General features: G+C 33.8%; 2 protein-coding genes across 7 annotated transcripts in view; one reads left to right on the top strand and one right to left on the bottom strand.

The window, feature by feature from the left end:
* LOC110454594 overlaps positions 1-15609 on the top strand; it is a 33082-nt gene extending 17473 nt beyond the window's left edge. For 3 of the 5 annotated variants that reach the window (XM_021504205.1, XM_021504216.1, XM_021504223.1), the window contains exons 2-6: positions 4579-4842; positions 8217-8313; positions 8720-8894; positions 9655-9708; positions 13520-15609. In XM_021504205.1, the coding sequence (XP_021359880.1) occupies positions 4632-4842; positions 8217-8313; positions 8720-8894; positions 9655-9708; positions 13520-13735 (753 nt within the window). In that variant the 5' untranslated portion in view covers positions 4579-4631 and the 3' untranslated portion in view covers positions 13736-15609. Of the gene's footprint in view, positions 1-1377; positions 1532-4578; positions 4843-8216; positions 8314-8719; positions 8895-9654; positions 9709-10738; positions 12128-13519 lie in introns of those variants that run through there. The other 2 variants (XM_021504196.1, XM_021504190.1) reach the window with 2 other exon arrangements.
* A 4320-nt stretch (positions 15610-19929) lies between these two features.
* Positions 19930-27060, bottom strand: LOC110454263. 2 transcript variants are annotated; one of them, XM_021503699.1, is made up of 5 exons: positions 26879-27060; positions 25185-25466; positions 23969-24065; positions 23411-23513; positions 19930-22270 (listed from the first exon to the last, which is right to left on the bottom strand). In XM_021503699.1, exons 2-5 carry the CDS (start codon positions 25414-25416, stop codon positions 21986-21988), a joined length of 717 nt encoding a protein of 238 aa, XP_021359374.1. In that variant the 5' UTR covers positions 25417-25466; positions 26879-27060; the 3' UTR covers positions 19930-21985. The 2 variants fall into 2 exon arrangements, with proteins under 2 accessions (XP_021359374.1, XP_021359367.1); XM_021503692.1 differs by lacking the exon at positions 26879-27060 and adding an exon at positions 25753-25821.
* Between the last annotated feature and the right edge of the window lie 438 nt (positions 27061-27498).

The raw sequence follows: 27498 nt of genomic DNA, 5'->3' as shown, positions 1-27498 counted from the left end.
TGACGAAATACTGAATTTTAATAGGCATTTATAGATTAAAGGAATGCGAGCGTGAAAAGCACTTTGATGCTTGATAAAAATGGTTTCGTATGAGCTTACCATATCACGGTCCAACAATGTATAACATTACCATAACACGGTCCAGCAATGTATAGCATTACCATCTCATGTAACATTACTCTATCACAGTTCCAGCAATGTAAAACATTACCCTATCACGGCCCAACTATATATATTTCACTTCCTACTCAAGTTGGACTCAATGCAACTACCAGCAGTAACCTGTTTCATTTGCCGATGAATTTAACATTGCCTGTGCGTATGATTTTGCGAAGGGAGATAACTATTGGCATGTTTTAACTAGGAACATACCACTTGATGAGATTATACATTAAAGCTACACAAGAAATTGTTCAAACAGCCTTATATCAATCAGCAAAATATAATCAGCTCACTGTTGCTTGCGATAGTGACAAGTCATGTACTGCCCTAGAAATTCTCGGTAGTGAATCGGACGTAAAACCTATCATTCAATCAATCAATCAATCAATCTGTCTAGCAATGTTTAACCTAACGGAATCACGATCCAGCAATGTAGTGCCCTATCGAATCATGGTCCAGTAATATATAATCTGGCCCGATTATGGTCTACCAACAAATAACCCTTACTGAATCACGGTCCAATAATTGGTTAGCCCTACCAAATCACGTCAATGTATCACATAACCCGTTTACGGTTACGCAACAAATTACTCTACCTAATCACGGTCCAGCAATGTATAGCACGGTCGACTAATATATAACCTTACCCGATTATGGTCAAGCAACATATAACTCTACTGAACCACGGTCCAGTTTTGTATAACCTGACCGGATCACGGTCCAACAATTTATAACCTGACCCAATCACTGTTTAGCGACAAATAACCCTACCGAATCACGGTCACGTAATGTATATATAAAATTTGACCCGATTTCGGTCTAGCTATAACCTTAGCCGATTACGGTCTAGCAACGCATGTATACAATTTCATGGAGAATTTGAAAATAATCTACTGGCGTACATACCGTTTTCCCGCAACAAAATATTTTAATCTTTTGATGAATAGAGTGTAACAGATTCCGCAGAAACTTGCTTGACTCCAAATAAAGGTGGTCCTATCTCGTTAAGAAATCTACGTTTCCGTTAAATCTGTATTTGTAGATCATATACAAATATACATATGTCGGCACTGAACTTCTGACGAGATGGTACCAAGTTTCACCTGGCAAACGGCCAAACTGAAAAAACAAGTCTGACTTCGTACATCCAGAATCTCTCAATCAATAACGCTCAGCGCAGCCAATCCTGATGTTTCACATGTTAGTGATGGAAAGCAAACAACCCGCTACTCTAATACATTAATGTTACGTTATTTACGCAAGCGTGTATACATAGAACGATCTGCATCTTGTCAGAGACGTACCTTAATTTACCTGGACGGTTTTGTTACTTATATATTGCTATATTCTGAGCTTACTGAAACAATGGGTATGTATACTAGTTTTATTTAGAGGACCTGCTAATAATCATTTAATATGTGAGGATAAGAAGCATCATATCATTTTTTAAACAACGTTAAGTTAGAGTAATAACGGCTCAGGCAGTATACATATTGCTACATAATGACGTCAGAAACGTTGATCGGTATGTCCGTATTTTAAAGTATTATAAATGTTAATAATCATTTTCAGTTTGGTCATATAAAAGAGCAATTTAGCGTAAATATTGTGTCATTAATTAATATAATGATTGTTTCATTTTTAAAACGAAAGTTAAGTTCAGAAATGAACTGTCGCCTTAAGCACAGATGTTGGATTGTCGTTGTTTGCATGAAGACATGTTCATAGGTCGTGTATTACTTTGCTGCTGTTAAAATAACGTGTATACCTCGCTATTTTGAACGTTTTTGACGCTTTTCATTATAAACGGGGCAAAAAAAGAAGGAAAAAGCTCGCTGTGAATTGTAGTAAAACATTTCCACATAATGACGAGTTAAAGACCCCCTGTGATGTTGTACATTTCGCGCGGACGTTTACCTACAAAACCTTATCCAACAAGAATAGTTGAAAATATTGCAACTATATGCCGTGAATATTGGATCCTACAAATAATATCACTCACACATTCGTATGTTATGTGGCATGCATTTCCAGGACGGTGCCTATCCTTTGTTCCCACACTGTCGGTAATGATGTGAAATGCGGAATTTTATAGTTTACTTAAAAAGTGTTTTATGTTTGTTAAATGACTTAAGTCTTTGATCGTGTCACATAAGATACTGAAAGATAATACGTTTCTTTACTGATTGCAATGTTCATTGTTAAAAAGGGGGTTGCATTGTAAATATGTAAAAAGATATTTTCATTGCAGTTAAAGTGCTTCATGTAGCCGCATTCGCGTAAATACCAGCCTTTATATTTTACAAAGATGATGATATAGACAATAATGTAAGTTTTTTTATGGTATATTTTCATCTTAAAAAATTCTTACATATAAATATATTCATTTTATTTATTTAATTATTTTTTGCCACATCAAAATGAATCATTTATATATTAGAACAGAAATCATCGTAATTTATCAGAAAATATGTTGTTTATGTTTTATTATACATTCGTTTGATAGATTCTTGATATTACTTAATACAAGATAAATAGGATTTTAGGTAGCAGGTTTAATAACTTAATGTTGTTGTCAGCCAAATAGACTTCGGCGCACGTTTTCTTATTGGTGTAACGGCTGGTTGGCCCTCAATCCACTTTGGCGCAATAGGTTTAGGGCTTTTTGAGGAGTGGGTGGGTACAAAAAGAGTGGGTCTTTACGCCTGTCAAAAAGAACGTAACCGGTAATGTGCTACCCGTTCCGTTGTCGCGCTTTGTCGACCACTGTAAGNCCCCGCCCCTAATTAACATACCTGGTCAACAATGTCTGGTGCCATGCTATGCATTTCTTTATGACTTTGCAAAAATCAAAGCAATGGTCTGTTCCCGTATAATTATGTTTCGAAAACCGACGAATATAACATAAGGAAACTGGTGGTATATGATTTGAACCTTTCCGCGTAAGTTGCATTCCTCTTGTGAAGGAAGCCCGCTTGTTCTACGAGTTGTCTCCTTCGCCTTTGATCCATGGAATACTTCTGAAAATGCTTTTTACATTACAAAATGTACCTGTGCAAATTAAATATGGATTTTGGGATATTAAGCAAGATACGCCACGATTTACCCCCGTGTGTTTCATTTTTGGCTCAATAAATAACGCTCCATTTAATATGCGAGGAGTCAATATTTGTATATCTAGATACTTTATAGTCCTTATCAGGGACAAAACCTTTATTGGTCCTTTTATTGATATATATCCCTTGTCGCAGAAAAAAGTTTGTGTGTTGCATATCTTTATATTTCTTTATCTCTTTTTAAAAAAACGGTGTTATCTATTTTATAAATCCTTTTATTTCTATACCACTTGTTACAAACAAAGTATCTGTGTTATATATATTTTTTATTTTTATATCCCTAAGCAATGTCGGGAGTTGTGTATAATAGCGTTTAAGTTGTTATAAAGTGTATACGGGTGTACCAATACGGTGTCAATAAGGTCTAACATTCCAATAAACTAATATGTTTCCCTGATAAAATAAATCTTTATTTGCCTCTATAAATAAATAAGTGTCTACGTAATCCACCACAGGGATCATAAATAACGTACTTGCCTGGATACCTCCGGAACATGAAGAATGCAATGCACGTATATGCACGTATAGATAACATAATCGTATAATGAAGTTAAAATTGAACAAAAAGGGGATTTTTTATTTGTTATTTCCAAAAAAAGCCGAGAGACACAAAAATACTCAATTTAATGTACACTTCATTTAATAAAATATTAGAACTAATGAGAACTTACTGTGTATGCTAACATACATGAAATCCTGTTAATACAAATGTCATGAAAATCAAAGAACAACATTGCAGACATATCTGCACCACAACTGGTGAATCCAGTAAGAGCTAGTTTTCGAATCACATGCTATATACGGTTCCATATCTCATTCCATCTGTGGCAGAACAAGAGGGTGTAGGCTAATTACCGAAGTAGCCAAGGCTTCTCCTTGGCTGGAACTCATCGGTTTTTATCCATTGATCAAACTGACAAATAGAAACAGAATGGATTCCGAACATTTAATCGCAATTTTACGCTATACTAACGACGCATCTTAATTCCGTCTTGGCGTCCTTATTGTCAGCTGTTGTGGTTCTATTCATGTTCTCTGGAAGCAAATTCAACGTTGATTTTGTGTACTTATGAGTAGTGTTTATGAATAAATAGAACAAGTACGGTAGTTGTTTATTGTGATCATCTGGCGTCTCTGATTGCATTCAGTCATTGCGCGAATGAATATATATTTCCTACGGACTGAAACTCTCTTGAAATATATTCATGCTCACATTACAATCGTGTTACGTAGAAATTAAGCTAAAAGATGACTATGCGTTGTTTTATTGCTTAATAAGTTATTTCTCTTTCTATTTTAGTTTCAACAACACCTGTTTCGGCTACCACTACTCTGACGACAAGCACTCCGGTCATGGCGTGCGGAGCGCCACCTAGTGTGGCGGCAGCCACAGTCGCATACAACGATACTGTTGCCACCTTCACATGTATTAGTGGGTACTCTTTGGCGGGTAGCAACCAGATTGTTTGTTCCGGCAGCACCTGGACCGGAAATAGCCCAACATGCACCTATCTCACACAGGCTGACGACATCGATACCAACGTCAATGTATATAACTCTGACAGTAAGTCTCTTCCAATACCAATTATCCGTAATTTTCAATAATTCTAATGTATGGTTTCTCTGCCTCTTATTCGAAAATTACTGATAAAAATGCTGTATTTTTCGTGNGGGTGGGGGGGAGGGTGCGAATGATACATCCGCGAAAAATGTATCAAAGAAACATATTTTTCATGTGTGAAAATAGAGTAACGGCTCGCTACCGTCGTCCTGTAACTTTTCAAACTTCGACTAACGTTAGAAAACAAAATCTACGGCTGGAACACCGACTTCGTTACGGAAAAATTAGTGATCTACGAAACAAACTGTGTCATGTTCTACCTCGATTATGTAGCACCGGAACTTTACATGAAGATGAAGCTTTAATGTCCTTGTACGTTATAACCTATCTTTCGTTTTTTTATTTTATATACAAAATCACAAAAATACGATAATTGCACCTCCTTGCTCATTTTCTAGAAAGACCATATTACAAACGTCACACTTACATTGGTATGCCTAACCTATACTTGGGCTTCATATGAGTTGTATGCATACACTTACAGAACAAAATTGCCCATTATAAAGATAATAATTCCTTTCAAAGCGGTTATTATCTATTCATATATATTGGCTCAATTTTTCAATGGAACGTCAAATACTTTAAAGATAGGGGGTATTCTTTCTTTCTTATTTACAACCTCTATTTAATAGTGTGGTTGATAGTGGAATGAGAAATGTTGAAAGTAATTAACGTATCCGAATATATTCTGGCGCGTACCATTCACATTACAATGTATTATATTCTACCACGTCAAAACATTTCAAGCATTGTATCCTCAAGGTTTAACAAAGACGTGCCTTGCTCAAAGACCTAATTTGGAACCTACTTGTAACATGGATTCAGTACAATATACATAGTGAAACAATTATCATGTGCAATAAGGCATGCAATGGAGTTCAACATCTCCTAACCCACACACGTCAAACAATTTACCTTATCTGACTCATACAAATTACATGTAAGGTAAGTGGACTGAAAGTATTCAAGTTCACATCTCAAAAATATTTTGTTGTAAAAACACAGGACACTCTATAACTGAAACATTTTGTCACTTAATTTTGGTATTTTATTTTATCTCAACACTGTACAACATAGGTAGTTCCGAATATACTTTATTTGTAACATTAACTCGACTTCTCAACCATGGTTTATTGCACTTTCCCCATTCAATCTGCCTCCGGCGATATTGAGCTGACATCCAATTTTCGTTATCTTCTTCATAGATCGCAAAATATGCAAATACCATTCTGAAACATTTTTACTATGCATAATTCGTCTAAAATAAACACATTTTAAAGCAATAGGAAAGGTGAAATCGTGGCTTTTGAAACTAGATAAAGACACCATAGAAATGTTGATGTCAACAGGTGTGATGGAAATTGACTGAACAACAGACATCGAAATGTATGCTTACAAATACCTACAGCTTAAACGACAACAGTCGGGTCATAAATCAGCTTTACTCCACACCAAAGAGCCTGGACATTTAACTTTAAACAGGAAATTGTTGAAACAGTGGAAAATGACGCTTTACAACTATGTGCCATTTTAGTGACCGTGTGTAATTTTCAGATGATAGACAAGAAAATTAAGCAAGGGAAACTGTCGTTACAACACCGGCGTTTTTAGAATCGTTTGAAATAGACACCCTGAAGGTATTTGTGATAAGCAATGACAACTTTAATAAAAGTGAAACCAAACAGATAACCACACATGTGTCTATTTACCGAACCTGTTATCAAACAAATTAACACACACACACACATTTGACCAAACATGTTACTACATATTATATTACATTTAGCACTATGAAACTGCTCATTTTAACACACAAATTACATAGTGTACCACACATATGATCTCACACGTTACTTTAAAAGCGGAAAAGTCCGCGTTGTGTCACTTTAAAGTGATCGCGGTATGGCAATTTTCATTTCATTTGCAGTGGTTCTAAAATCTTTATATTCTTTATATCAATAATTTAAATAAATTTAAATCTGATGTATGCCTGTGGATCTCATCGCGAATATTTACTTGACGCAAAAAATAAAACGCAAACATTTCCACGCCGCGAAAAAATTCCACTTTTGCAGTATTACAAAGGTTCCTTGCCGTCATGTTGTATGTTTTTAGGGTTGATGATGTGATTACAATTACAGATGGTACCTCTTCGACGTCACAAGGCTTTGCGGGTAAATGGTCCACAATGCTAACATAGTATAACTAATAAATAACACTAGGACGAGACGTCCTCGCTTCATCATATGACGTCATGGACCGAATGAGAAATTTGGTCAAATTGAAATGCATTATATTAAAGAATGTTTTAATGTAATAGTCAATTGTAGTGGTCATCGAAGAAATCAGCAGCGTTGCAGCAGACGTTGATAAAGGACATACATGTAACATAGATTTCTAAGTCATATCAATTAATACAACGCTCATTTGTTAACACTTGCTAGTCGTTAATGTAGTACGTGTATTGTATATTTAATGTCGGTTAACAATGCTAGTTGCAACGCTTGATACTAAGGATTATGACGTTATATATTGATCTAACTTGTATAGTTCAGTTAGGTGCCATCATATTTTAACAAAGGATGCACTTATTTTGTGATGGATAGTGACATTTTTGTATGAGCTGAAAGCTTATTAAATATAACATAGGTTACTAAAGAGGCAAGAAATATCAAACCGTTCTGCTTCTAATTATGACTATATATCAGCTGTTATATATGTCAAGGAATCGCGTTTTAAATACATGAACATGACCTAAAACTATTGTAATGGGTACGAAATTAGAGATTCGCTGTAGAATTCCTTTGTAAAAATATAAGCAAACTCCAAACACATTGCCTCCACCTTCAATTTGTGATGTAATGTTGTTTGTTTTGACGTCATAAGCAGTGATATCACAAATGTGGCATAAGTTTGTCTGGGTGTTTTGACGCTGCATAACTGAATATAGGACAAATCCTAGTTTAGCTGTTTTAACCTCAATCTAAATAAAATTATATCTTCACATCGCTCCCGTTTACTGATATGTCGCGTGACATATCAGCAAACGGGAGCGATGTGAAGATATAGTTTTAATGAGACTTGTTTAACCTATAAGTGATATATCAGTGCCTTCTGACGTCATACTCATTATTGTTGAATGACGTAGGAAATAATTTTATAGTTTTTGTTCTGATTGTAATTTTCATGTTGAGCAAACTAAAACCTTGAGTGTGACTAATCAATTTAATTCAATTATCAATATAGGACACTTGCGTTATATATCTTGTGTGTGACTGAGTCTAACAGCCGTGTACGATGTTGGTTTTTGTTGTCAGTGCCGGATTGGTTGCTCGGAGTACTGGCCGCCTTGGGGTGTGCTGTTGCCCTATTGATATTGACCTGTATCGTCTGCTGTTGTATGTACATGTGTGGGTATGTATCAAAGTCATTAAAAAGAATAACACTAGTATATCAATGTATTATTACCGTTTTATGTTTCTAAAACTTATCTTAATCTTTAACTATCCCTCTGATTTTTTTGACACAGATTTTTATCTTTAGAAATTCAAAGGATTTGATAGTATAAGTAAAAATTTCATTTATCATTGCATTCACCAGAAATTAATTCTCAAATCCCATTTTTATCGTTGAAACGAAAATAAAGCGATGCTATACCAGTAGAAATATTCTTACTATAAAGTACAGTGTTGTTTCACTGATATCTGTCTTAATTTGAATGAGCAAAGTAAGTTTTATGATATCATATAAAATGTAAGAACCGCAGCAGGTTTTATGTTTATTAGATTAAAGTACCGTTTAAACTATTTCGAATTTTCAGGTGTGTGTCGGGGCCCCTAGGTTCCGGTGCGAATGCCGTACACCCTTTGAACACCCGAGGATCGCCATGTTGTTGTTGTAACCAACGGCGACGGCGAAGAAGAAGAGGGGACGATTTCTATGACAGCAGATCTTCAAGTGTCGTGGACATGCGCAATGGACACAAAAATGATCAGGTTTGATAACATAATTAAAACGCACATATACATCAATTATCAAATAAAATTTCGGAAGAGTATGAAATTCATTTATGTTCCTTATGTAGAAGAAGGCTTCTGACAATATAAAGACAAATTGTAAAACAAAACCTGGTTAGTTAAGCGGCAATTAAAAATGCATTTCCTTCTACTGTCCAAGTCGTATTTTTCTATGAACATTTTACTGTCGATTTATCAATGATCAGTTCACGGAAATAAACACAAATCTACTGAAAATTGCAGTACATGCCAAGTCGTTCGGGATCAAATTACAAGCAAATCTAATGAAAAACGTATTTGAACAAAAACAAAAACAAAACTCGGTCCGACGTCTGCAATGATAAATACAAAATATAACGTTTGAACGAGTTATTTTATTACACTTGTTATTTTCCTGTAACGAAACGATTTATGAAAGTTGAAAGCATATTTCAAGGAGACCGTTATCAATAGCTAATTACTACTTAAAAGAATTCAAATTACGATCAACAGAACAGATACACTTTTGATACATTTCAAAAATGTGATGAAAATTTTACTCCGACTTCGAAAGTCTTGGCCCTGATCGCCGCAATTACTGTAAAAATTGATGTTTGAACGAATATCCTTATAGCCTAAATACATCTGTCAAATAGAATTAACCTCCTGGGCACTTCGTACGAAAACTTATTTATACAATAAGGCTGTCGTGTTTGTGAGAATGGTTTATGTATCATTCGATGTGATTACATCTATACAGGAAGTGCGGATAGCGGGTTTCAACTATTCAAAGTCAAAGAAGGGATACCCTAAGGTAGGTCGTTGTGAAAGACTTTTCCTTCTATATCTTTCTACAATTTGTATTCCGTTGCTCCAGAGAATATTGAAACAATGGACTCTACCGACATTGCATATAAAGGAATGTCTTCTTTACCTCCTACCCATCTCTTGTTGTATCCACTAACTTAACTATAGACTACTTGATGCTAATAACCTGAACTTAATTAACGTCCAATCTCATATCATAGAAGAAACTAAAACTTGCACTATGTATCTTTAATGGTGATGCTTGCTCATCTATATTTCTCATGTTACGATCTCATGGTGCTTTTCTAAAATGTATTGTAAGTCAATATTGTTTGTTATAGTACAAATGCACGTTATATTTAGCGATTACATATCTCTGTAGGATCTGAAGATGATAACTATTACGACAATGAAAGCCATCATATTCTATCAAGATATTTTTATTTAAAATAGAATTTCCTACTTGAGCATTTAACAAACAAATGGGGAAAAAACATTAAAAAAAATCCAACTCAGACGATTCTCAATTATAACATGCATTTAAGTCAGTTTCACTTCTTTTGGAAATGCAAACGACCAAATAAGTAATACATTGTGTGTCGTAAAAGAAAATCAGAAATATGTGTTCTAAATTGATTTCATTATATGTCACAATATCTTTATATTTTGGCAATCTTACGATTACATCATATCCAAATTTTGTTTGTTAATTGAAAATTTTGTTTTTAGATATTAACAGAACAGGTTTTTGTACATAGGTATACACTAAACTCAATATTTTTCACACTAATGTCATTGTGAATGTCACCCTCACTAACCATATATGGTTATTAGTGTACTTAATTATTTCAAAATAACAAGAAGATGTAACCCATACCGATGATAGATTGGCACCCAGTTGCGACCTCAGTGACGTCATGCCAAATGTGAGGCGTCCGATCGATTGTGTCCATTGCTTGTATATGTTTGATGTGTGGTGTGTACCGGATTGAATAACAACTGTGCACAAATAGTTTTTCTTGTTTCTTACTAATTAGGTTGCCAACAACAACAACAAAATGTTTCACCACGTGAAACATCAATACTGACCACTGACCAGCGTGGACATAACAACTGTGGGATATATATAGGTGTTGTGATGCATTACATACCATCCATACTGTTTTGACGGAAAAGCAGGAAGTGTTTTTTCTAGTATCAAGTGTGTGATTTGATTCTTAGTGGATAAATTCAATTTAAACTCCTACATCTCTGAAACTGATTATTTCGTTGTGGCTAACAACTTACAAGTGTTCTTATTTTCCGTTAAACTACTTGAAACCAATTAGGAGCGGTTACCATGTACACGAAGACTGTTACTCTCTCTCAGGATAGGAACATCCATGACTTTATTTCTTTTAAAGCGTTGGAGTACCTAATATGTGTTTACACTACTCTCACAGTGTTGGAACTAAATCTCAAAAAAATGCTTGGTAAAATTCTATGTCGATATTAAAGGAATTCAAATTCGCGATTAATTAATTATCTTCTTGCATCGATCATTGTGTTGAATTGATCATCTGAATAACTTCATTTGTAAACAGGGTGAGGCAAATATTCACAAAATTTTCTATTTTCTCACAACATGTACCTACATCTGCAACTGGTCAGATGGATAACGTGCTATTTCGGTGTAAATTCAAATGACATGGAACATCGTCATATTCGTTAAACTCTTCTCAACTTTAACAGCATAGTTGCAATTATTACATATGACTATATATCTATTCGTTATATTTTTTATTATGTTAATATTTTTTGTACCGATTGAGATATTCCTTTAGGTCTTTTTATAAGAATACATAACTTAATTGTTTTTGTTTGTATTTTTGCTGTTCTTGTGTTTGTTTTATTATGAAATTCGTTAACTGGCTAACAAAATCTATTAAACCTTATTGAACAGTTTATTATTGAGACAGTTGTTCTTATCTAATTACCTACGTTATTCTAATGCTAAATATTATATATATTAATCAGTTTAACATTTGTTAACCTTTAAATGTCTGGAATCAATTAGTTCATCATAATATACAACATATTAAACATTAATTTACAACGATCATCAAAAATAGCTTATTTCTTTTTTCATGTTTTGATGGTTGAAAGTAAAAACAATGTCTACTTTACATTCATCTTGGTCTTTTTGAAAATATTTTATATCAATAATAAAAATAGATCAGGATGATGAAGTTTTATTCAGATATAATGTAACTGTTCCGAACTTGAAATAATTTAAATATTTGAATATAATATATTTTGTGGATAAGATCTCACTATGCTAGTTTCTAATAAGAACCTACATTTTAAAGCAGCAATTGCACATCACATTGTACATATTCCGTCTTTGCATATTGCAGAGTTATCTTCTCTTGGGAGCAGGTATTGATTGTTACGTCACTTGTTTGTGAGAGTAACGTCATCAATTTTTGAGAAAACGACGTAAATTTCTTACACTAACCAATGACGTAACAATCAATACCTGCTCCCAAGAGAAGATAACTCTGCAATACGCAAAGACCGAATATAAGCTTTTTCAATTCCCGTGAAGCTAACAATACATATATAAAATTTAATACGCCTGGAAGGCAGAAAGGCCTAGCAGTAGATCTGACAGATTTATGATTTTATTCTATATTAAGTTTGATATTAATATACTTTTATCTATTATTTACAAAAATATGTGAAATGGTGATTTTTGTTTTATATATTTACGCTTAAAATACTCTACTTAATAAACATTTTTATAACCGTTATTCTTATAACTTACTTGTATTTCTTTCATTCCTTCCCAGAATTCCTTTATTGTTTATGTTTACCTTTGTTGTTTACAAATATATACCAAATATCTATCTGTGGTATATGTATATAATTTTCGGTTGTATTTGTACATGTTACCCCGGTGGTATGTGTAGACATTTTTTCAGTGGTAGATGCATATATAATAAGAGGTATGCGTATATGTTCAATATAGGAAAAAGTGTGTAATCATAGGTAAATATATATGATTATCTTTAATATATAGATATGTTTATTCATGGTAAATACATGTTTATCAATAATATATGTATATATATTAAAAATATATGTATGTATCTTGGTGTGGTATTTTAATGAATTTTTTTCAGTGGTACATGTATATATTGTTAGTGGTGTATGTTTAAATTTATCAGTGTTTACACATTTTTGTCATTAATAAATTTACATGTTTAACAGTGAAAATGAATATATTTATCAGAGGTTTAAGCATACCTTTCTCAGAGGTATAGGTCAATGTTCAATTTTTTCCAATGTCAATAGTCTCAATAAAAGGATTGATAAATCAAAGCCAACTGATCAGAAATGTGTTGACACTAGAACTTAAAAATATCCTGTTAAAGAATAAGATGAAATGGTAACGCCATAAGGTTTCAGAAGCTTATGATGAGAAATGAACTGTTTACTGTCGATTTCTTAATGAACAGTTCTCGAAAATACACACCAATCTATAAGGAACATTGCAGTACATGCCAAGTCGTTCGTGATCAAATTACAAGCAAATCTACTGAAAAAAACATGAATAGGAGTTAATGTGTCATACATGTTAGGGCAAACATATCAGCTGAAGTGTTGACCAATCAGGAAAAGTTAAGAAACATTTCAAAAACATTAAGCAGCAAACTGTATCGGTGAACTCAGACATACGTGAAGTCACCAGACTACATGTATACAGTATTCAGTATGTTGAGATTCATTTAACCCTGTCAGTTGAGCTGAGAAATAAGTGTCGTTATCCATTCCAGACGACGCACGTCAGCGAGGCAAACTCCACTCCGGATAGCGGGTTAGATTCCTCACGTCACGGAGAGTCGCCTGCTTTTGTCAACGGCCAGAACACGACAGTCACGACCATTCAAGAACTGGTTCTTAGGGACAAGCGGAACCAGCCAGCCCGGGAAGTGAAGCAGTGGATGCCGCACTCCCACACCATCCGCAACAACAACACGAGTACAAAGTAGTGTGACAATGGCCGTCACATCCCCAAAGCTTCAGCATAATTAACTCATTCACCCCTGAAGACACATTTGAATCCTTCCAAATCACAAGTTGGAATAGCTCATTACGAAATTTCAGAGGTGAATGAGTTAACTCGAGTTCAAAGTAGTGAGGTAGTTGATGCTACACTCTCGTAGCGTCTGCAACTTTAACTCGAATTACAAGTGGTACATATGTAGGGACACTGACATGAATTTGATTTTGAAAAAAAAACCTTATTTGTAAAATGGATCAAAATATAGCACAAAAATATGTCTACAGTTTCATAAAGTACAACCAGTGAATGTTTATGTGTAACGTTTTGATGATGAGCGGGTCAGGTATCCTGTCACCAAAATAAATTGAATTGAGGGAATATATTCTCAGAAATGCAGCATTCAAAATACGTTTTTTATTGTTTATATCATGGGATTAGTAACTTATAGAACAAACAAACGAATAACAAAAACAATCAAATGCAAGCAAAACAAGCGAATGGGGAAAATAGGGATTTTAATAGGAGATCGATTAAGTATAGCATTCGAATTTTTTGTATTTGATTTTTTTTTTACATGGCGTCTTTTTTTCAATTCGTTTCAAAATATTACCTTCTTTATCAGCTGACAACTAGAATGTAGTAACGATTATTCTGTATTTCTACAGAACATTTTGCTTCTTACGTATTAATTGTGAAAGAAAATATGTGCCAATAAATTCAGTAACCAGATATGCATGTGGCCTTTCTAACAAAGATGTCGTGTTTGTACTCATTCATGTTCCTCATTCCATTCTTGTAAATAATCTTTTATACTTGTACATTGTAAGACTGATGCTTGACAGTAGTGTCACGACAGTTTTGTCACGCGTATTATTTATTCATCATTGCCAAAATATAATGTATATGTTATTTATTAATCATTTTGTAAAAAAAAATACTGTAACCGCATGTTATTGTTATTTTGAAAATACTGTTTCTACTGTCTGATTTCTATATCATGTTCATTATACATCAGCAATATCACATTTTCATAATTTGTTTTTACTTAATTGTGTTGCTTTAAACCTCCATAGCAATAGAAATTCGTAAGTTAAGAAACATTTAATCTGAACGCGCCGGTTTCTAAACCGACATCTTATTTTGGGTGAATATTCAAAATTTCAAATCAGGTAATACTGTATTCTGTAGATGTGGTCATTAAACTGACAAAATATATGACGTGTTACACATCATAAACATGTGGAAATGGTTGCTGTTGTGTCATAATTATATCCACTCTTATTGATCGATTTTATATTATTTCAAGGACAACATTGTCTCAGTTGTAACTGCTGGCATTTTTGTACATATTTTGAAAATTTGATATCACAGATTTCCTTTTTGTAAAAATAGATATTCAACATTTTTGCGGATACCGTGTTTGGCGAGTCCGATGCGGGTATAACAGGATGCGTTCGTGGATGCTTCACTTCGCGGATTAATTGTTTTCGAGGTTTGCTGTTTTATGTCTTGTGTCCGATTATTTGAATCGATATTTGTGGTTTTACTGTAACCACGCAAACAGCAAAAATAAATTGAACAGTGTAAGTTTCGGGATATCCAGTATATTAGTAGATATTTATAGTAAATTGACGGAGCTTCTGTCTTGTTACATATCTACCATTTCATTTGTAAGTTTACTTGTAACATGCCCATTTGTTGTAAATGTACGTATCTTTATTGCTCATTATTATTATACATTTTTCATTGAAATGTTTCGATTCTCTGTTAATCTTGTTCGTAGTTATTGTTAAACATATATACGCAATCAACTCTGTGATTCTTTAGATTCTTTAAAAGCATGTTTTAATAAACTTGATTACGCATATATTGTACTTATTGCATTATTTCAAATCACGTGTGTATAATAATCACATGAAATATAAAGTCAAAAACAATCCGTTTAAAAATGTATTAAGCCGATGCAGCAGTCCAAACAAAGTTGTAATTATGCTAATTACGACAATGTACAGCAATAACACCCCATGGACAACTCCCAATGTACATGGTTATTATGTAGACAGTTGACATACCAGTCTCCTTTGTTTGAATTGAGATACTTTAACGGGTAGCATACATCAACATGCGATTTTTTCGTCTCCATGAGTATATACTTAACAAATTGTGAGCAAAGGGAAATAACTCCTGGCAGACGAGGACGTAAATACTACCACTGTTCTAGTTCTCTGTCTATATTATACAATAGGATAAACAACACGAATACAAAAACTGTATTTCCCAGTGACATAGGCACTGACCGATGTTTATTTACAATCAACATGATTAATAAACACAATTACACAATAATGTACATCTCACACACAAACATATAACTCCTAACCTATTAATCTCAATATAATAACCCCATTTAAAAATTAAACTAGAGTTATGTGACTGTGACATTAAAGCCGCTCACCACTTTAAATTTAATTGCTTCAGTTACACGTTGAGCATCAATATCTACTATAATACCTCAGATATGTGTTCTGTATTCTGCTAATTGAAAATCAGGTCATGTGATGGTGTTGCCTTTGGAATTTCCAAAATCAATCACCTCTTAAATGATGCCTTAAAAACATTTCTCCCTCTCCTCTTTTTTCAACCTCTTTTGTGACGCATTGTTGTATTTTTCATTAATTAGCATCCTCCAATGATGTGACATGAGCATTTACGTGTAGAATGGCAATCGGTGAATGGATAATAAAGAATAGGTCCAATTAACAGTAGTGGGGAAACATGCATGGAGAAAAGAGACATTGTACTCCTTTTATTTTTATTTATTTTTTATTCATATTAATAATAATGATTAGTATATGTAGTGACTTTATTTACTGTCATTGAATATTCAATTCATCACAAAATCTCACAAATATTTGAATTATATTTCTCAATACGACTTTACCAACATAAGAGTTATTTCCCTTGCACCGGATTGGATAATATTTTGACACAGCGCGAATTCTTGTCAAACAGCAGCGGCAGTTGTGTCATGGTCTTAAATTGTTACATTTTCATAAATAAATACAAGAGAAATAGCATGCTGTGTTTCAGAGATGTTTGATAAGCATGCATACACAGTTCACATATCGGCTCGTCTCAGAGCCACGTGGTACTGGTAGATTACCGTTATCAACCTAAGCACGATATGTTATAGTACGTTCCCGTTTGAAACAACAAAATAGAGGCTATATTTCATCACTCATACGTTTATAAGTATATGTATTTACTTCTTCCTTGTACTTACCAAATATTAAAAGCTAGACCGTACAGACAGTGGCAATGCTTGACAGTACTTTTTCGACACTTGAATCTTTACGCGTGTGTATTTAGTTTTCACCACCACAACACTCGTAGAATGCACCGGAGATAAACATTTTGTTTTCAGCAATTATTTAAAGTATGGATTATTATTTGGAGAAGACTTTATGTAACCCACAGGTGAGTGTCAGAGATTCTATTTACAATAACGAAACTATATAGCGGAAGCATGCAGGAACTGAATTACGCGCACGCACACCGAACGGAAGTAGGTCCGTCATTTCGTTCTCTGAACAGAATCAGAGCTAAAAATACACGTGTGCCTCTTGTTACCTGTGTCGCCTGAATGACACGTATTGGTAACAACCCAACCATTTGCACGTGCAAATACCACTAATAGCGCCACCTATTGGCGTTTCTCATACCAAAGAGAAAATAATTACATCCTAATTCCTACCGTCAACCGGTTAAAATTGTATGTATACATAACTAGTGTATAAGCATTGTGTCAATTTTAGAAGAAAAAAAACATAATTTGTTTAATTTGTTTGGGCAGTTTACAAGAAATAAATGTGATATGCAAAAATGTTTTCTCATTTACTTAAACAACTACTGTCATGGTACAAAGAGAATCTCAACCCAGCAGCTATTAAATGGGATTTTTTTTATGAAAAAGATATCAGGAGAGTTTCATAAATGTCAGAAATAAGGAAACAACTTAAACATTCTTTTTATCATTCACTAAACTAATGCTTGAACAGTTGCACTGATTGTTGAAACACCAAGAAGTCGGTCTGCCGTGAATTTGTAGTCAATTTCAACATGTTTTATTGACAAAAGAAGTCAACAGGATTGGAGATCAGGCATTGGCTATATAAGTCCTCTCCTTAAAGCTACAATTAGTGGTGAACACATTGTTTACAGATAGTAAAGACATTTACATTGTACAAAGGGGAAGTAACTCCTCCAAAGCAGATTGTAAACTTTTATGCAAACACGATTTATTTAACTTAGCTATAGCTACACTTATTTTTTTTATATATCTTATGGAAATATTCAAAACATACATATTCGGAAGATTTGGCTTTAAAATAGATACAGGCAGTACAAAGTCTATATGTGAATTTATATTTCCGAATTATTTCTTGTGACATCACAATAGACTTTTACCTGTTATATAACGAGTATTCTACATTGAATAGGAACTTTAGTTTTTGTTTCGCTACAAGGATTTCTGAATTTTTGAATGGGATTAAACTCGACCCTTTGCATCTGTTTATTCTCCTTGTTCGAACCTATCATTTTGATAATATCCCAGTGCTACAGGATGCGAAGATGAAAATTCTTAGTTTTCAATTCTCCCTACAACAACCGTCTTACTTTTGTGAGAACCTCACAGTGATGTCATTTTAGAAATGCACGGTAGTAAATTTTCTTGGTTTCGTATTATCATTCTTGTTTATATTTCTTATATCGACGCAGATGTTCAATCAATTGATCACGAATTTTTTTCATTGTTTAAAATGCGGATACATTTTCCTGTCCAGATCGTATCTCATAAGCCTAAATCATAGATTCATTGCCTAATTTCACATTTGTTTAAACGTAGGAGTGACCCCGTTAGTAAACATATCATTCTGAGTTTCAAGTTCAAGTTCAAGATTTGTATTACTTTGAGTATTTCAACTTGTGAGATTGAATTAACTATATGGAAATGGTTCAATCAGATAACGACATGTGCTCGATACAGAAGTTATAAATAGGAAAAACGCTTTGTTAGAATTGTATTCATAGACAGGTTGTGTCTATCATGACGTACGTAATAACTTAAACCAAAACATAGAGACCAACACAGACAGCATAGCAAAGGCCTATGACGTACGTATCCTAAGTTGATAAAGAAAGGCCAACATAACCGATAACCTATCAAATAATATGTTCGATCATGGACGACTAACCTACAGCATAAATAGTATGGGCTGTAAACGTGTTATAAAGAGCTTCATTCAAACTTTAATAGTGTATCTGTCGTGATCGCTATTGAGAGCCTAATATCGGTCAGGCTACGGGAGCTGTCAATACTAAACATATCTGTTTGCGATAAATATTTTAAGAATTCATGCATTGTATTCATAGCTTAAACTGTCAAAACGATTATCGATTGGAACACTACCAACTTTATGGAAATCACATATGCACATACCTGTATGATTGTGATAAGTCACAAGGTGAAAATTAGCCATGTAACCGCATTTTCATATGCAATGCCAAGGGCGAATTGTTGTGTTCCATACCATTAGCTATTCAATCATAAATTTGTGTAGTTCTGTATTATTATATCATTTAGCACATAAATTCACGATGTTCGGTACTCATTTTGGTAAATAGACAAAACAGTATTTTGTTTAAGAGTTTTCATATATGACTAAGCTGTTTGTAAAACAGACATTTGTTATGGATGTGACGGGATTGTCTCCCTTATCAAACATATACAATAAGGTTTCAACCGGATAATTAAAAATATTTGTTTACAAGAAACCTACTGGATAGTTTATAAAACCTTAATAAACAACAAGTGATTTCCAAAAGGGAAAAAAGGATGAAAATATAGAACAAATGTCACTCTTAGTCCAAATATTTCGGCCTCCTGGCTTTCTTCAGGGGCGAAAGTCAACGGTTGTTTCAACTAACGTCATACATTTGCACGTCATTTCCTGTGCCTCCGAATAATCGTTGACTTTCGCCCTTGACGTACATACATATAATAAAATATGCGCTTATATTGCTTGAAGTTTTTATTTCAATACTTTTTAGGTCAAATAATTGACACATACATATTTAAATGCAGAACATGATCAACACATGTGAGATTTAAAAATAAACAGAACTTGATCAAAACTTGATATTTAAAAAAACAGGTAGTCAAAAATAACGAAATAGAAGTGATTTTGGAATATCACTTTTATTATGAACTTACCGAAATTATAATAATTAACAATATGACTCAATAACCAAAATAATGTATAATTCAAATCATAATACACAATGCATCGAATATCAACAAGCGCATAAATAAACAAACTATACAAACGTTATCATCTGTGGTTTCTGATATTTACTCGGAGTGATTAATTTTAGAACATTCATTATGCTGATGTCAACAGTCAAGGCGACTCCAAGTACTCAATTCAGTTCTCTACGTAGACGGTATAGTACTCAAATACTGATAGTCCTCTGCAAAAAAACTAGGCGTTAGATCGACATAGGTAATGTTACACTGCAGAGTTTTAAGATAATATATATATATAACTACCTGGTATGGTGCAAGAGAGGGGTATCGGATAGCCCACAGAGGGCATTTTTCAATGTAACAAAAGTATCGTCTGCGGGATATACGCAAGACATTACGGTTTATGCATTAAAGAGTACTGGACAGTGTATATGATTTAAAAAGGATTCCGTCTTTGCGTATTGCAGAGTTATCCTCTCTTGTGAGCAGGTATTGATTGTTACGTCATTGGTTTGTGCGAGAAAAATTACGTCTCAAAAGTTGATGACAATTCGTCTCGGTAAATATACCCTTCACAGGTCCATATTCATGTAACCAAATATCCACATCAACGAAAGTCTGTAACTGATAAATAGAACCTCATATATAAGTTAGGGACTATAAACTGTGTATTAAAGATAGGATAAAATCACTTAATAATAATAATTATCATTATTCGAGGTTTAATATACCGCTTTATCACAACACATAATTCGCAGGTCGTCTCAAGGCGGTTCACAAATTAGTATCCGTGGTTATAGGGCCTTTGCAACCAGCCAATATCTTTCTAAACTCCCTAGGGAGCATACAGCCGGTGCTGCCATTTCGGCGCTCGCAGCTACCATCACGATTCTACAATTCTAACACTTCCCAACCACGTACTCATTTACAGCTGAGTAGACTGGAACAAGCGGAGTAAATTATATTGCTCAAGGATACAACACGGTGTAACACTTATAAGCTATCTATTGCAAAATTAGTTAAACACATACCATTTATAAAGGTTACATTACTAGAACTGATAAAAAGACACACGCACAGCCTTGTCCTTTATGTAGTTTACCATACATATAGATATATCAAGCCTACAAATCGGCTCATTTTATATCAGATCTGTTGACACGTGCGAATGGACTATCCAATATTGATTACACTATAGCAAAAAACACCATACAGATTCAAAACAAATTGATTCCAAAAGCCATATAGGTTGTCTTATTAAGTAAAGATATAAACCTGAGCTTGTGGTCTGTATTATCGGACTAAAAAGATCACTAATCATGTCTGGAGATAGCATGATTTATGATACACGGTCACTAATATATCAAGTTGTATGTAGTCACTAGGACGATTCCCTCAAACCCTTGCCTACATGAAACTATTTTTCTGTCGACAATTTGAGGCACATATTCATTCTACCAACTCACATTATAAGGAACTTTACAACAATATAAGTAAACTTATTATTTGAATCGAATTCCAACCGTTTTCAAATATATAGATAGATTAGATGCTAACACACGCAAACAGCTACATGTATATGACAGAGTACGTGTATTTTTGTGTTTATTGTACCGGTTAAGTATTGACGAGTATAGGACAGAGTATGTGTATTTTGTGTCTGGTGTACCTGTAAGGTATGCACGAGAAAAAAACAGAGCATGTGTATTTTTGTGTATATAGTTCCGGTTAAGTATTTAGGAGTATAGGATAGACTATATGTATAATAATGAAAATAAGTGAGTACAGATATTCACAGGTATTGTAGGATGCATCCTCTACAGGAAGAACAGTGATTCCATGTGACGTGAAAGCATATTCAAGATATTGCCATATATTAACAAGTGATTTTTTCTCACAGTTAAAAGTGTCGATAGTATTGCCCTCTTTTTATTCTACACCGGAGGCCTCAACTTCCGTTTCAACTTCCGCTTCAACTGCCGTTTCCGGATTTGACGAATCGTTCATTTCATTCATAGCTTCTTCATTTTGGGCAGAAATTTCATTTTGTCTAACAATAGCTTCAGCCGCTTTTCTTTCATTTTCTTGCATTATTTCTATTTCTATTTGTTCCTTATTAAATTCTGTTTCTTCGATAGTTAAAGACACCGTATCCTCTTCTTTCTTGTTCCTTTCTTCTAACATCATTTTCATCATTTTCTTTCTACTTGGAATCTGCAAGAAATAATATGGGATATGGATGCGTACGGTATGGGATATACCGAATATACTATTTGCATATCGCATAAATATGCAAGTACACACAGACATTTTTGGTATATAACGTATGGGATAATGTACGATATGGTATGATAGTATTATACCTCTACATTTCTAAGGAATAACCAGCATTATTTTGACGGTTTATACCGAATATAATGTTTCCAGTTTGCATAAATATGCAAAGCAGTTTATGAACTAAAGAACACAGATTTTTTCGAAATATAATGTATAACCTCAAGAATTAAACTTGGTTTTCCCTTTTTATTTCATATATAGATACAGACAATATGTTTTAGTTCACAACAGATGACTATTCATTGTTTCTGAGAGAAAAAAAATAAAATTATTTTGCATAAAACACAACATGCGAGGCGGTTTATGCACAAAAGTACACACAGATTTTTTTGGAACATGATGTATAACCTCAAAAAATAAACCTGGTTATCCCATATAATTTGATATGAAAAGATGCACAACATTTTTTAATTCATAACAGATGACTATTTGTAATTTCTGATAAAATCTAAAAAAAAAAGTGCACAAAACTTGACATTGCGTAGTAATTACATCGCCGAGTAATTTCAACCTATTAGAAGTTTGAATAATAAATACCGCGACAAAACATTGTTATGCATGTACGAAATTACCTGAAAAAAGTTAAGCATTGGAGGAATAGCCAAAATTAAATCATAAATCGAACGTGGGAACATACATTTTGAATACCACTGACACAAAATATATTCCGTCTTTGCGCATTGCAGAGTTATCTTCTCTTGTGATCAGGTATTCATTGTTACGTCATCGGTTTGTGTGAGAAAATTACGTCGTTTTCTCAAAAACTGATGACGTTACTCTCACAAACAAATGACGTAACAATCAATACCTACTCACAAGAGAAGATAACTCTGCAATACACAAAGACGGAATATATTAGACAATTACATACGATGTCTAGTACAAATGCCCCGTTTTCAAAAAACCTTATGGCTGTATAAAAGTAACAATTTTCTGTTTGTTAGAATTTATCAGACTGGATAGATATTTATATATATCATCAAATCAATTATGTATTTAAGATCGATTATTACATACCGGCTTGTATTCACACTTGCAGCAATAAAATATATTTCTTGATATCCATGTCTGGTTATACCGAAATGTACCCCCAAACGCCACGGCTTTTCCTCTGCAACACCTATATATAACAATAAGGTCTTAATTAGGTCATTTTTTTTTTCTTCTTTTTCAAAATTGTCAATGTAAGGAATTCATTACTACTATACAAGTACCAAAATGTAGCACTAATACAAATTACTTTAAAGGTGTAAGGGGCGTTATAAACAAAATGTTCAAAAGGGGCGAACATCCATAATAACCGTTTCCTAGGATAAACCTCGACTATAAATTAGAGTGTTCATACTTGGAAAACAATACGGCTGAATCTTTTCTCGATAAAGAAGATGTTACAAATGAGCAGCTTTTAAGGACAAAACATCAGCGTCTGTTTCTTTTGTCTTTTTGCCATACTTTGTTTTCGTTTGTTTTGCTTTTCTCTCTCCTTAATTATTTATTTGCGTCATTGGTTGTCAATCTCAGTAACAGTCGAAGGAATATAAGAGTAATTATCTAAATAACTGAAAACGTGTTTACCAACAAAGTCGTACGCAGAGTAAGACGAAACATAAGGCGAAGGATAAGAAAACAGTCGCAGCAAATATTCCCCAGAGTGTCAAAAGCCAGGTAGGAACTGCAAAATATACATAAAACCAAATTTACTTGTGCATGTAAGTCTTGGTTAGAAAATGCATTAGAACCTGATAATATCAGACACATATTAGTTATCGATTATTGATTAGTTACATATTGATATATAAGAATAAGAAACAAAAAATGGAAATAATACAAGTGGTCAGTGTGAACTAGTAACATTTAATTACCACAAATTAGAGAATAATATAACACTCTTAAATTAACCAAAATGTTTCATTCCTATCCAAAGGATCTAATGTCTCACTACAGGCAAAACAATCGGGGATTGTAAATTGACGTCAATATCAAGAAATATAATGACCTCAAAGCGAGAACTAGGGAAGGGCATAAAAAGGTAAAGTAATGACCATCATCAAAGACGTAAACCCTTTTATCACATAATGTGCTGTGTTATCCAGTAAATATACCCATGTCATATTCTTTTAGCGTATTAGCCCATGTAATATGACCAATCAGCCCTGTTATTGGTTGTAAGTTTTAATTGTTTCAATTGTGACGTCACGCCTAGGACAAGTACATGACGTCACAGACTTATGCGCTGGAGTCAAAATTTCAAGGTTGCATGAAAATAGTCGCTTTAAACGAATGAATGCCACAAATCTTGATTATGCGAAAAAAATCTTACAATCGTTTTCATTTCATATGAAATTTATGAAACTCGTCACGAATGTTTCATTTTAGCTCGCCTCAAAATTCCAAGACTCGTTTCATAAATCTTATATGAAATGGAAACTCATGTAAGATCCTATATTTATTACACAAAAAAATCGCAATGATCATGATGGCGACAAGACAACGTGTTCATGGTCTTCAATAAACTTCATCTCTGGAAACGTTCGTCAATCATGATCTTTCGAGCAGGCTCTTGAATAAAAAAAAACAACTGCCACATGTAAATACCATAGAATGGGGAAGTGAATCGAAGCCAGGCATCCGAGGAAGATACATCGTATTTAGCGTCCGTCATGATATCTCAGTGAATTCCAAGAAAGAATTTAGATCAACAACGATCTACGAAATGTTAAGTAAAAAATAATTGTATTACTATGTTTAAATGTAATAATAAAGTCACTAAAAAGTCAATGTTTAAACATACCTTCAGGTCTGTGAAAAGAACTGGTATAATTCGATTCTCCAGACAATGCCTCAGTCCGCCAGTTAATCATACAAGCTGGGAAATCTTGACTCCATTTTCCATACTCACAGAGTACCACCTCGTAACCCTGGATTTTGGTTCCCCAGACACACTTATATTCAACAGCGGTAACATTAATGGCATGCACGGTCGCACCAAGGATGGACGGTGGGTCTCCACATTCTGTAGTCATCTTGATTCTACGGATGGTACCTGTTGAATTCTGGTTTGGTAGTCGTTCTCCTGGAGAAATGCAATAGAAAAATGTGTTGCTATAATTTAAATGATTTTTTAAAAATTGCGTCATTCAAATGCTTAAGCCTGAGATTACGATAAGGCGGATAAGTATACATGTATACACTTCCCTAATTACGTCCGAATGTTGTGCTTTAGTGATATGTCTACTTGCACTTTCTATCCGAATGAGAATGCTCAGACGCAATAATGATATCAGTGATCAGATCTTTGAATGTGTAAAAAGGATAATATTTTCATCTTTTATGTTTTTTAGACAACGTATTACATATACCTGGTACTGTAAAAAGGCTAGCACATCTGACGCTTTGCATTTGCCAATTCCGTCTTTGCGTATTGCAGAGTGATCTTCTCTTGTGAGCAGGTATTGATTTTTACGCCATTGGTTTTGGGTGAGAAAATTACGTCGTTTTCTCAAAAATTGATGACGTTACTCACAAGCAAATGACGTAACAATCAATAACTGCTAACAAGAGCAGATAACTCTGCAATGCGAAAAGACGGAATATATATTTGGAATTGAAATATCATCTAGTTTGCATTTATATAATTTAGGATTTACATTGGAATTAATTTGAACTGGTTGTTTGGGAGGAGAAATACTCTTCAGGAAATGGATAGACAACGTGTTGGACAAGGAGGTCTAGTTAAGTCTATTCTGCCTCGCCTGGTTTGAGAATTCTTTGTTAGTGTATTACTAATTATAGGACTTGTGGCATATCAGTATGACATTAAGTCTGTAAATCAAGAGAAAAGGTGAATAAAGGTATCATAGACCCCAATTATAATGAGCTTTGTGTGTGGTTTTATTATCAGCCAAATTCTCATATTATTATGCTTATAATGAATTATGTACGGAGAACAAACAGACAGTGTTGACACAATTGGATGCAAGATTTGTATATAATTTTAAACACAAATGGGAAAATGCAAAGTTCTGAGTGGTTTTAATATGACAGCACCGGCTGTATGCCCACACAGGGAGTTGAGAAAGATATTGGATGTTTGCAATGGCCCTATAACCACGGATACTAATTTGTGAACCGCTTTGAGACAACCTACGAACTAGGTTGTGATATAGCGGTATATAAGAACCTCAAATTTTATTATTATTATTATCATTATTATGGATGTGAACATTTACATATGACCGACCTGTCAGTCCGAACTAAAGCAGAGTATATTTCTGTTTATCTTGGGTTGAAATATTATGTTGATGTCAAAGTTAATATTGGAAATAGTTGCCATTGAAAATGAACGTTCACCAAATGTATGGTTCAAAACGTTAGGCATTACTACTTCATAAATAGATTTTTTTGGGGTATTCTCTAAACACACTTAAACATATGTATTTACATGACAAACCTTTATAGATATCAATAAACTTTTGTTATACTTACTTTGATAGCTGCATGAATGATTCGTCTTCCTGACTGGTTTAACTTCTACTTTTTATATTAATTAGGCTTCAAGTAAATCCTCCAAATCTTGTACAGTTGCACAGCCTTATAATTATGAATTCTAACGGAACAGCATAATTGAATCAGTCACTGGAAAGATACGGGTGAGAAGTTCCGCTCTAGCCGAGGTTTACCGGCCAGACTTCTTTTTGACTCGCGATATACGTCGTATAAAACTGTTGAGCTGTGTACTGGGCGAACAACGCAAACCCAGTATGTAAGATAAAGGAATATATAATAAACTTATGAATATGTTTAAAGTTAATCTTATAAAGTATTTGTGAAATATAAAGATTTTCCCTCTCCATCAATTTGTAGTAAACTTTAAAATCTTAGAGTGCAGTTTATTAAAAGATATTATTGGAAGAATCTTTTTGTTTTAAGGTTATTCAGTTGTTAAGTTTAAAAAATAATAAACAGCTATATACATTAAGGATTTTTTTCTTTGAGACTTACAAGTAAGAAACCATTTTATTGATTAATCATCATGAATTTGAACGTACATCATTCTCAATACATTGTATTCTGTATCATATAATGAAGGGCTTGTGGCATGAAAA

Source organism: Mizuhopecten yessoensis, unplaced genomic scaffold (genome assembly GCF_002113885.1).
Source record: "Mizuhopecten yessoensis strain PY_sf001 unplaced genomic scaffold, ASM211388v2 scaffold917, whole genome shotgun sequence".
Classification (NCBI taxonomy): Eukaryota; Metazoa; Mollusca; class Bivalvia; order Pectinida; family Pectinidae; genus Mizuhopecten; species Mizuhopecten yessoensis.
Note: the sequence above shows the minus strand (reverse complement) of the source record. Positions and strands in the feature narration are given on the sequence as shown.

Bases quoted from the DNA above. Each gene is read 5' to 3' on its own strand.
- LOC110454263 (XM_021503692.1), bottom strand. From the start codon at position 25,792: ATGCAAAGCGTCAGATGTGCTAGCCTTTTTACAGTACCAG. The intron at 24,066-25,184 runs GTATGTTTAAAC...TATATTTTGCAG, and splicing joins TTCTTTTCACAGACCTGAAG to TTCCTACCTGGCTTTTGACA. The intron at 23,514-23,968 runs GTAAACACGTTT...TGTTATATATAG, and splicing joins CTCTGCGTACGACTTTGTTG to GTGTTGCAGAGGAAAAGCCG.